The following is a 13,004-nucleotide window of genomic DNA, read 5'->3' as shown; positions in this document are numbered from 1 at the left end:
GAATCACTCTTTTGGCATATAACCTTATTGAGATTATAACTGCATGCATTTTAAAAATTTTATTCCTAGAGCTTCCTCTTAACTCAAGATAATGTCTGTGAAATTGCCTCGTAATCAATAGAGTGGTTTTCCAATAGAAGGTATTTTTAGTTTTACTATCATGGATGTGGTATAACCCTGGGACAGGCAAAGACTATATCCTTCTCATTTTTGCAGTCTGTATTCCTCCAGCTTTTGCTTTGCCTTATCTCATTCACATATTCTTTCAGTAAATATTAATAAGTACTTACTATGTGTTAGGTAGCTGCGACTAGATGATCGATTTCCTCCTCTAAAGAGTGGTCCCCAACTTTCATAAGCATCTCAAAAGAGAACTATTCAAAAGTTAAGAATCACTGATATAGGTGATAGTTGCATATAATAAGCATGGAATACATATGCATTAAATTAGGCAACACTGTGAGTTTGGTGTATTTTTGTAGCAAACCTCCAGCATTCTGCCAAACACAATGATTTCCTTCCCATATAAATTTTTTTTTTCTTTTATTCACCCAAACTCAAAATTCAGAGTTCTAATGCTGCTTGAAGTATATCCAAGAAGCCTCTTAAGTGGTTTTATGTTATTCACAGTCTATTTCTGCAAAATCTGTACTGTGTGTGTATGTGTGTGTGTGTCTGTGTGTGTGTGTGTGTGTGTGTGTGTGTGTGAGTCAACACATATTTCCTCTAGGTCCTGCCGCCTGAAGAGAAATTGATAATCCGGTTCATATTCTTTGCCCTTTCCCAAATTATTTCTATCAAAGTCAATTTTAACTGTTCACCAAACTAACTCAGGATTAGTCCATATAAGGAAACTGATGTATACAGTAATAATTCTTTTATCAACATTATACATCTTCATCAAAGCCTTATCAGAGAGACATAATATAGAAACTACAGGCTTAGGGCAGGGGCGCAGTGGCTCACGCCTGTAATCCCAGCATTTTGGGAGGCCGAGGCGGGCAGATCACCAGAGGTGGGGAGTTCGAGACCAGCATGACCAACATGGAGAAACCCCGTCTCTACCAAAAAATACAAAATTAGCTAGGTACGGTGCCCATATCTGTAACCCCAGCTACTCGGGAGGCTGAGGCAGGAGAACCACCTGAACCCAGGAGGCAGAGGTTGCCGTGAGCCGAGATTGAGCCGTTGCACTCCAGTCTGGGCAATAAGAGCGAAACTCAGTCTCAAAAAAAAAGGAAAGGAACCACAGGCTTATGGTACAAGAACAGAATTTCCTCCATGGCACATTGAAGCCAAGTTTCCAAAATGAAATTTATAAAATGTATAATTGATTGGATTATTTGTCAATTATTCATCCATTCATACTTTATATTAATATAGTATTTTATATTTTACAAAGCACTTTCACATGCATAATCTAATTGGATTTAAACTATAATCCTTTGAATTGGTAATCATCATTTTAATAAATAAATGAAATGAGTCTCAAATAAGAGACAGGTTCTTTGCTCTAAAATTTGCTTGTACTTGGTAGAGCCAGGATTTGAACTCATACTTTCTGAATCAAGCCTGGTTTGCTTTTCATTTTACCATAGCTGTATCATGTCTTGCATTTTGATGTCAATTTTATAAAAATTTCTGGAGTAACTTTAAATCCAGAATTTGAAGAATGGGCATTAAGTAAAATATAGGAAATAAGTTTTATTCCCGAATACCCCTAGATATTTTATATGCATCAGCACAGATATATAAAAGTCATTTTGATAAATTTTAATGTGATATTTCAGAATTCCTTATTTTCTGAGAAGATGGAAGTAGTAAGAAAAAACATTTACCTGATAATTTTTCTCCTTTTTTTATCTGTATATATTCTTGCGGTACAAGTGTAATTTTATTATATGGATAGACTGCATAGTGGTGAAGTCAGGGTTTTGGATATCCGTTACCTGAAAAGCCTACATTGTACTCCTTAAATAATTTCTCATCATGAACCTCCCCCATTCCCACACCCTTCTGAGTCTCAATTGTCTATCAGTCTACACTCTATGTCCTTGTACACATTACTTAGCTCCCACTTATAAATGAGAACATGAAGTATTCATCTTTCTATAACTGACTTGTTTTAAGATAATGGCCTCCAGATCCAGTCATATTGCTACAAAAGACATCATTTCATTCTTATTTATGGCTGAATAGTATTCCATTTTGTCTATATATATATATACACATACACTATATACATGTTGCATATCATTTTTTTGTATATATATATATATATATATACACACACATATATACATATACATACGAATTTTTTTGTTTTTTGAGAGACAAAGTCTTGCTGTGTTGCCCAGGCTGGAGTGCAGTGGTGCCATCTCCGCTCACTGCAACCTCCACCCCCTAGGTTCAAGCCAATCTTGTGCTGTGCCTCAGCCCTCCAAATAGCTGGGATTACAGATGCATGCTACCACACCAAACTAATTTTTGTACTTTTAGTAGAGATGGGGCTTCTCCATGTTGGTTAGGCTGGTCTCTAACTCCTGGCCTCAAGTGACCCATCTGCCTGGGACTCCCAAAGTGCTGGGATTTCAGGCGTGAGCCACTGCGCCTGGCCTGTATCACATTTTTTAATCCAGTCATCCCTTGATGGACACTTAGGTTGATTTTATATTTTTGCCACTGTGAATAGTGCTGTAATAAACATACAAGTGCAAGTATCTTTTTGATATAATGATTTCTTTCCTTTTGGGCAGGTATCCAGTAGTGGGATTGCTAGGTTGAATAGTAGTTTTCTTTTTAGTTCTTTGAGAAATCTGCGTACTGTTTTCCATAGAGGTTGTACTAATTTACGTTCTCACCATAATGTATAAATATTCCCTTTCCTTTACACCCTCACCAATATCTGTAATTTTTTCTTTCTGTAAAATTTATTATTAGTATCCACTGCTAAATTAAGCTGAGAGTAGCTAGATTGAGAATGAATCAGTACTAAGGTTACAGTTGAGCTCAATTTAAACAACTGTGCCTTATGTCTGCAAATAATTTTCAAAATTTTTTAGGCACCAACCCTTAATCTATAGATTATTTATACTTCTCCTCCAATTTAATATGTCTAGTGAGTTTGCCGAAACACTTATAAATGTATCTTTCTGTATATTTGTGATGGAAATTTATTAATATAATAAAATTTTATATTTTTATAAATATTTACTTCTGTATGGAAACTATTTTATTCTCTAGTATTTTGCTAAAATCTTCTTCACTTTGCCGGTATGGAAATATAGATTTTTCATGGAAACTCCCAGATCTGTTTTAAACATTAAGTATGGAGATATTTTCCATTTTAATAATATTGTATACTTCAAATCGAAATGAATAATTGTGAATCTCTTTGTAATGTGTGCTTTTCTAGAAGTGATTGAGTGTTTTTTTATTTGGAATTTGTGATATAATAAAAGACATTAGAGACCAAAACACAGACACACATTAACTTGAAAGAGAATATATAATTCAAACCCAAAGGGATTAGTTATGAAAATAACAACTGAGTTAGATTTTATTAACAGGAAAGAAAACATTTTAAAAGTAGAGGCCCATTATTTTTTTAAACAACATTGTTCCTTAGGATATCCTGCTAAATTGTTATGTGTGATAAGATTGGAGAGAAAAATACTTTGTCTTACAGAGGCATCAATCTTACTGATAGTTATTGATAAGTGACTTAATTTTTAAACATTTTCTTCTCTTCCATTTCTGGTTTCTCATTTTGTTTTCTATTATTCTAATTGACTGTATGTTGTTATAATTATCAATGTATTTATTATATAATTATTAAGATGTTAATAGGTAGTTTTTCTGGTCAAGATTATAATATGTGCTGCTCTATTTTTCCTTAGAAAACCACTATAGTTTCAAATAACTGAATTAAAAAACAAATAATTCTCAACTTACAATGGCATTACATCCTGATAAGACCCATCATAATTTGAAAATATTGTAAATTAAAAATGCATTTAGTACACCTAACCTACCAAACGTCATTGCTTAGCCTACCCTATCTGAAATGTGCTCACTTACATTAACCTACAGATAGGCAACTTCATCTAACACAAAACTTATTTTATAATAAAGTGTTAAATATCTCACATACTTCATATTGCTAACCCAGGGGAAAAAAAGTCAAAATTCAAAACTCAAAGTATCAAAATTGCAATGGTTTTATACCATTGTAAAATTGAAAATCGCAATGGTTTCATACCATTGCATATTGCTAACCCAGGAAAAAAAAATCAAAATTCAACGTATCAAAATTGCAATGATTTTATACTACTGTAAAACTGAAAATTGCAATGGTTTCATTCCACTAACAACTTATCTAGAGAACTAGCATAACTGCCAGACCCTACCCATGTGTAGTCCTCTAGAAAATAATAGTATTCTAGTTACTGCATCTTTTGAAAGCGCTTAATTTTTTTCCTAGGAAGATGCACTCTTTGCTGCATCTGATTTGCCATCAAAGGTATTGAGAGTGCTGTCTTATAGGTGACTGAACTGTGATCTAATTTAATAAAAGAAAACAAGATAATTTAAGAATCCTTATAAAGTGGAGCTTGTAAACCTAAGTAATTAATAACTTGCTCTGAAATTTTACTTGTATGACTCATTCTTTTTCACATATTACATAGATATTCATAAATCTTTGAAATTAATAATTTTAAAACTATTAAAATTTCTAACTCCCAACTGATACATTGTTACTCTTCAATCATAATAGGTGAGAAGCCCACTTAAATAATTTTTTATAAATTTTTATAAAAAGTATTAGAAAATGTGGAATTTTAGATTTGTGTGGTCCTACATTTGTCTCATTTAACCTGCTATTTTTTTGTAAATGAGGAAATTGAATAGAAAGGAGTTATTCCACATCCAAAGCAGCTAATACTAACTGAACATTAAGTTATTTTTATTATATTTGCCAGAGAAAAAGTTACATACTGTTTTAGTTATCCATAGCGGTGTAATAAGTTATACCAAAACTTAGTGGCTTAAACCAACAAACATTTATGATCCTACAGTTTCTGCGGCTGAAGAATCTAGGTACAGCTTCCCTGGGTGCTTCTGGTTTAAGGTCTCATGGGATTGCAATCAACCTGTCAGCCAGGGCTGCAGCCATAAATGCTTTAACTGGTTAGGAAGAATCTACTTTCAACCCAACTCGTGAGGTTGGCCCTCAGTCCCTTGTCACATGTATGTCTCCACAGGGCTGTCTCATGTCATGTCAACTGGTTTGACCCATGGCAAGCAGTGCAAAAGAAAGAGAGAGAGAGAAATGGAAGCTAGACATTTTATAACCAAATCTCTGTCTCTGAAGTGACATCTCATGTTTGTTGTATTCTTTTTGTTAGGTCAAGAGAAAAGGACCAGACAGGGTGTGACTAACAGGATAAGAAATCATCACAGGCCCTCTTAGAGGCCACTTCGTGCTTACTACATGCCCATAAAAAAAACTCATTAAGAACATGTCACAAAAAAGTTAAAATATTTGTTATGTAACTACTGTAAACAAAAAATCTCAAAAATAATACAATTGGAATGTGGACTCTTGATTAAATCATCGTATTCTCCATATGTTATTCTTGCTGATTTTGGATTGTGTTTATGTAAGAGTGTGTCCTTGTACTTAAGAAATATACACTGAAGTCTTAAGGCTTAATTGGGGAAGGTAGTTCAAACATACGCACCCTCCCTCACACCGTACACATACACATACACTCACACACACACACACACTCACACACACACAGAACAAGAGAGGGAGAGAAACAGAGAGAAAATTAAAAAAAAAAGTGACAATATGTAAACAATTGGTGAACTGGAGTTTTATTACTTTTCCAGAGCTGGCCATAACAAATGACCTTAACCCTGGTGCCTTAAAACAACAGAAGTTTATTCTCTAACAGTTCTGGAGACTAGAAGTCCAAAATGAAGGTGTCAGCAGAAATGAGCTCCTTCCAAGGGCCATTTTTTGTCTCTTTTAGCTTCTGGTGGTTGTCTCCATTCCTTGACTGTAGGTGAAACATTCTAATATCTGCCTAGTTTTCACTTTGCCTTTTCTCTTCTCGGTGTCTTCTCTTCTGCCTCTTTCAAACCTTTCTCTGCTTTTGTCTTAAGAGACACTTGCCATTGGATTTAGGGTCCAGCTTAAACCAAAATGATCTCCTCATCTCGAGATCTTAACTTAATTCCCTCTGTGAAAACCCTTTTTTAAGGTAAAATAACATTACTTGTCATTACGTGTCAGGAAGTACGAATAAACATATATTTTGCAGTCAGCCATTCACACATTACAGGAGTATGAAGGAGTTCCTTGTACAATTCGTGTAACTTTTCCATAAGTATACAATTACTTTAAAGTAAAATGTTTTTTAACAAAACAAAAAACCAAGAAATTACGTTGCCAAATGCTATACTAATCCAAAAATCATGACATTTGACTAGCCAACTTTCTCTTAAAAATAAGCTTAGAAATATGTACAGATATATCAATGAGAATAAGGTATTTTGTGAATTTGTATTTCATCAATCATTCACTCTTTGAAGTCAGTGGAGATTATGTGATGTCAAAACTCTCTTCTACATTGGCCTCTCAAACTTTTGCTTTAATCTCCTTAGAACATTTAGGAAATCAAAGGTCACTTTTATTTCAAAAGGTGGAACCATGGTCCCAATATTACAATCTTTGTAGGAAGAGCTAAACGAAATCTTCTATGATGTTAATTGCCACAAGATGACAACTTTATCTCTGATAATAGGGTCATGAGACCCAAAGGAATATTCTTGTTTGTTTGATCTTCGATTAGTTTGTTTGTGTTCTTTTCAAAATTGTATATTGACTTTAAGAATCATTTTTTTTGCTTCTTAAACATTCTGCCCCAAATTTGCTAATTTCTTATGTACATATTGAATTGAAGTGTCCTTATGTAGTATCTTCACTATGTAAGATGATAAATAAAGGAATCCAATTAGATAAGTTTGTAACAAATAATAGCCTATACTCATACAGCTGAAACCATGAGGCCCAAGATGAGCATTCCATTAAAACAGCTGCAGGAAAAAATGTGCTTACAGGCATGCATGCACACATGTACATAAATATATATATATATATACACACACGCACAGAATTTTAATGCTATATTTGGATAAATGGAGTATCTAAAGAAATAATGAGTGAAGGAAAACTGTATTAGTGGCTATAGGAATTAGCTATTTAACAATTGGAATCAGTCACTCTAGGCTACATGAGCTTCTTGAGGCTTTCCGGTTGTGTTTTTAGCATTTGATCTCCAGTATCCAGCACATTGTTTATGTTCAATAAATACTGACTACATAAATTTATGCATCATGAGTGACTTAATGATTTAATCCACACAACAGCCAAATATAGTCAAGCATAAATGCACTGAAGTTAAATCAAATAATCATGGGGATGATGAAACTTATAGGCTAAATGTGTGTAAATGTGTACACATACATATGATTCTTTATTTTCTTGGACAGTCTTTAGTAATTGTGGAATCATAGATTCTAAAGCTGAAAGCAACCTCAGATGGTCATCTGGTTCTATGCCTTTCTTCAAGAGACAAGCAATTATTATCCCCATGATCTATTAAGCCACATTTTCTTTAGCATGTGACAGCTAAGGTGATGATGATCGAAAAATATTGCTCTCCATTCTTAAACAATTTCACATGCACATATGTGTTTAACAAGTGCCTTTCCAGAGCTGTTATGAGAAAACACTAGCAGCCTTGGTTTGGAAGAGCAATTTATGATAGCTAGGTAAATGGTGTCCAAGATCACCTTGCTCACATTAGCCATGCAGCATCCCTGCCCCTGCATGGCCATCTTTCTTTAACCCTGGTGACAAGTGTGATTAAAAAGAAAAATAACATGAGTCCTACTTTAGTTTGCTTACTCTGTTTCTTCCTCTAGTACTTGCTGCCTCAGATCATCTGTCTCAGTAAGTTAACATAGGAGGAAATAGAAGGAGAAACTGCAAAGTCGTGAGTGTGAGAGGAGTGCAGTTAATAGGAGGCCTTCTGGCCATTACTCCCCTCCCCAGCTTTTCTTTCCTTTTGGTTTATTAACTAGAAATGTGGCAAGGTGAGGGAGATGAATTTAACTTGTTCTGACATTAGTGAGGGACAGGGAAGTGTGGCAGCTTCTACAATATTTCTGCCCCAGAGAGACGTAATTGGAAAACGTGTTGTGTGGTTAGGTGGTGTAATGAAAAATAAAAGAATGACTGAGGAGAACAGAGGAATCAAATTATAAGCATAAGGCAAGTGTGCTGAAGTTTTTAGCCACTTGCAAAATTGAGAGATACTATCGGGACTGTGCAAATACATTGCTCTGATTAATTTTCCTGGGGTGAAATACGAAAATATTTATAAAACTGAAGATCCTGCCATGAATAAAATTTTCTCTGTGATTATGATAAACTAAAATAAGCCGTAACTTGTATCTATCTTATGTGAAACTGTAAAAATGGTTAAATAATAAAAAAAACTGAATAAAAGGATTTCACTGTGAGAGGTGAAAAGAATCTGTATTCATGCGTTACTCTAAATTGCTTAAAATTTTGAAGAATATTCAATAAGTAAAGACTAGTTTATTTTGAAGGGATTTTAAAATTTGATTCCCTGAATGTTGTTATAGAAGTAGCATTTTATTACTCTTCCTTTATACCGTTTTTTATGTATGGAAGCTATAATTTTTCAATATGAAGGTAAAAGGTCTTCAAGTTCAAAAAATTAGGTCTTTAATTTTAATGATGATGAATAATTCAGTTATAATTTAGAAATACATATTTGGATTCCAGTTTTTCTTTTTAGGTTTAAAGTGAAAGATTTTAACTTTACATTCTTTTGTAAATTCCTTAAGAATATATTTGAACAAACATTGATATAAAGGAAGGGTTAATAGAGAAAGAAGCTTCCTAATATACAAAGCCCCTCTCTTATACGGAGCTCTAGAAATATTCTATTGTCAATCCAAACAGAACAAACTAAAAGGAGATAATTGGGAAGGTGCCCATAAAGTCAGCCTGAATATATTATCACAACTATATATGAGATAATATTTGTTTTAAAAAGATTCTATGGCACTGTAAACTCAGTCTCATTAGAGACTGCATTTAAAAGGCTTATAAAGTTACTCATTAATGTTATCTTGTTGTATCTCCACAGCTTTTTCATTAAAGAAAATTCAGCAGAAAGCATTTTCTCCTGATAGCAGGAACCAATTTGCAATAAATGTTCTGGAAACCACTAGGGAAGCCATTACTGAGGTCTAATAAAAACAGACAAGCGTAACTTGTTCTATATTTTTGTTTCAATCACATACAGATGAGACCCCGCTTTCTACACCAACTGCAAGAGACAGCCTTGACAAACTCTCTCTAACTGGGCATGGACAACCACTGCCTCCAGGTTTTCCATCTCCTTTTCTGTTTCCTGATGGACTGTCTTCCATCGAGACTCTTCTGACTAACATACAGGTAGGCCTTTTTACAACCTGGAAGAAAGACATATGGAACACCCTGTTGTAGATTTTTTTTTCCAAAATTTATACTGTTCCTACTTAATCCATTCATTAGACTGACTGAAACATGGTATTAAACTCTTCAAGCAACTTAGATTTTAAACCTGTTACACTAATCAAATTGGCTTAGAAATACTCATATATATATACTCATATATATGTATATTAAGCTGTAATAAAAACTTAGATGAAAATGACATAGGCCTTTAAAATTCATTCTGTCTAAAATGCTCTCTTTATTACCAACTAATTGGAGGAATTTAACTGTTTAAGTTTGTCTGATTTTACTAAACAACAGCACACTAGTTCTAATAAATATTTAGTTATTTTTAAACTGCTGGCCTTCTAGTGAGGAAATGATATGTTTAGTCATTTAAAATATGTCTAATTTAGAAGAATCCAAAAAAAAAGCCTTCTTTCATAAATAAGTTTGTTTCAATTAATAGAATTTCTTCAAAGACTAGACTTCAAAAAGCCTCACCAAACTTTCCACGGATTTCCTATGTGGTCCTCAGGATGTATATTTTATGTACAGTACATTATGAATCAAAAATACTTACAGTTAACAATAACATAGAGTGTGGAGCCAAGATAATAAGAGTGTTTGGGACAGAAGAAAGCATAATTTTCTTGCCCACACATGAAGTGATCATGTGGACCCCAGATGGAGATTTTTGTCGTCTACTTCTCCATATTTGGGTAGCTAGTGAGTAGTAGGCACAAGTTGCTGATAGTGTGCTGGTAAGCTCCTTTTTTAAAAAATTTTTTTACTCTAACATTCCATCCTCAGTAATATTTTTCTGTACACATATCCTATCATATTAAAGTTTCCCCCCAGTGGAAATGTAATTAATTTTATTTACCTCTCCAAGGACATAACAGAAGGCCTTTAATGTAACATATCTTCTCATCTATTAATATGGCATTTTTTAATACTAATGTAATTAGAGTCTCCAGAACTGTATTCAACTTTAAGGTTTTATAACTCAGTAATTGAAAATCATCAATCCAGCCTATACTAAATCATGGCCAAATAGTTGATTATATAAAACAAAATACTTTTTTTTTTCTAAATTTCACCCATATTATTGTTTATTATAAGATAGTGCTTTTAATGAATTTTTCTTATGTTAAGGTAAATGTTTTCAGAAAGTACCCCTTAACATTTCTGAATTTATGTTCTGAAAAGTAAAGGAATAATTCATTTTCTTATGTATAAAACTCAATATGAAGCAAAAGAAAAGCTATTTGCATGGATTGTTATTAACTGAAAACTCTTTAACCAGGTCAGTGAGGATTTAATTTCAATTTCAGCAGAGAAAACGTTTCTGGGTTTCATCAGTGTAAAACAGCATGCTCATCTGAAGAGCAGGTTTGATACATGGACTCTTGCATTGTATATGACCACTACATTTCAAAGTCAAATCCTCTCAGTTTGGAGTATTCATCCACACTCTACAGACCAGAAATACTCAGATTAGGAATGTTATCTACATCACCTCAAACTATAATTATCTCAGAAAGAAGAAAAGAAAAAATGAAAGACAGAAAGAAAAGAAGAAAAAGAACATTCCAGCTTTAAAATGTACACATTTTAGACAACTTATTCATTGTAGGTGGCTCTAGATTAAATATACTCTCCTTTCCTACCATATGCTTTGAAGATATATTTTCGAAAGAGTAGATGAAAAGACAATGGTCAAGACAAACTAAATCATTTATTTCTATTCCCAAATTATAGGGATCTGGAACTGATAAAGTTAGAACACCCAAAATAAGAATGCTTTATTAAAAATAAATTAGGAGCCGGGTGGGGTGGCTCATGCCTGTAATCCCAGCACTTTGGGAGGCCAAGGCAGGTGGATCACTTGAGACGGGGAGTTTGAGACCAGCCTGGCCAACATCATGAAGCCCTGTCTCTACTAAAAAAAAAATACAAAAAATTAGCCAGGCGTGGTGGCGGGCGCCTGTAATCCCAGCTACTCAGGAGGTTGAGGCAGGAGAATTGCTGGAACCTGGGAGGCGGAGGTTGCAGTGAGCTGAGACTGTGCCACCACACTCCAGCCTGGGCATCAAGAGTGAAACTCCATGTCAAATAGATAAATAAATAAATAAATAAATAAATAAATAAATGAATAAATAAGTTTAGCTTGTCCACTTCAATATTACTTATATGTATGTGTATATATAGATGCAGTTATCATATATTTATATGTATGTCTAATATGCATATGCATATATTTATACATGCATGTACATATGTGCCCACAAGGGGAAATAAAAATTAAAAATCCTGCTGAATTTCATGCACATGTATATTATAAATATATATATACACACACATACATATACAAACACACACACACATTTATTGTCAGTAATGATTTCATATCATTTTACAAAAGCTTGCAGATGCTAACTCTTTTACTATTGTCACATTTACTGAGTTATGGTATTATCATAGGAATGGTATGGAATGTTTAAACAGTCATGACCCCGCATTATTAGGTATACAGTATAAATGTGATTGCTGTCCAAATTCTAATATGGGTAATTACATTCTGCCTACCTCAATTTCCTCTGCAGTTTCAATTATATATAATAGGGTTCTGTGCTTTCTATGCCAAAATAGTAACATACTTTTTGTGTAGTGAGTTTAGAGTTCCATTTTTTAAAGATGTTATTTTTTATTAAAATTAATGACCAAAAAACCCTTTAAAATAACATGTTTTCATTAAGTGTTATTGTTCTAATCATCAATAATTTATATATTATAATTTAAAAAGCCTGGATTTTAAAATTGTAATGGTTACCACAGATGTCCTTTCCATGACATCATCATCAAAATTAAATTTTTGTCAGTTATTTCTTTGTGTTTTAAAAGAAGATCTATAGAAAAATCCTATAACTATATGCGAAAATTTTGTGTTTAAATTTTTATTTTAAAATTTAAATTTATAAAATGTACATATATATAAAAATTGGGCACCAGAATTTTGTTAACTATTTGAGCTATACTGCATTCCTGCATTTAAGTGTTTTAGAAATTAAAAGTTAGCCAGGCGCAGTGGCTCATGACTGTAATCCCAACACTTTGGGAGGCCTATGTGGGTGAATCTCGAGGTCCAGAGATTGAGACCATCCTGGCGAACATGTTGAAACCCTGTCTCTACTAAAAATATAAAAATTAGCTGGGCGTGGTGGCACATGCCTGTAGTCCCAGGTACTCAGAAGGCTGAGGCTGGAGAATCGCTTGAACCCGGGAGGCGGAGGTTGCAGAGCCAAGATTGCGCCACTGCACTCCAGCCTGGCAACAGAACAAGACTCCAGCTCAAAAAAAAAAAAAAAAAAAGAAAAGTTATAATGAATAAAGTAAAAAGAAAAAAAAAAAGACC

General features: G+C 33.7%; 1 protein-coding gene across 2 annotated transcripts in view; it reads left to right on the top strand.

The window, feature by feature from the left end:
• The window catches only part of DACH1 (dachshund family transcription factor 1), a 429,451-nt gene that overhangs the window by 367,105 nt on the left and 49,342 nt on the right, over positions 1-13,004 (top strand). For both annotated transcript variants that reach the window (XM_054446972.2, XM_054446973.2), the window contains one exon: positions 9,414-9,565. In XM_054446972.2, coding sequence (XP_054302947.2) covers positions 9,414-9,565 — 152 coding nt within the window. The remainder of the gene's footprint in view (positions 1-9,413; positions 9,566-13,004) is intronic.

The sequence above is a fragment of the Pongo pygmaeus genome, chromosome 14 (genome assembly GCF_028885625.2).
Source record: "Pongo pygmaeus isolate AG05252 chromosome 14, NHGRI_mPonPyg2-v2.0_pri, whole genome shotgun sequence".
Classification (NCBI taxonomy): domain Eukaryota; kingdom Metazoa; phylum Chordata; class Mammalia; order Primates; family Hominidae; genus Pongo; species Pongo pygmaeus.
Note: the sequence above shows the minus strand (reverse complement) of the source record. Positions and strands in the feature narration are given on the sequence as shown.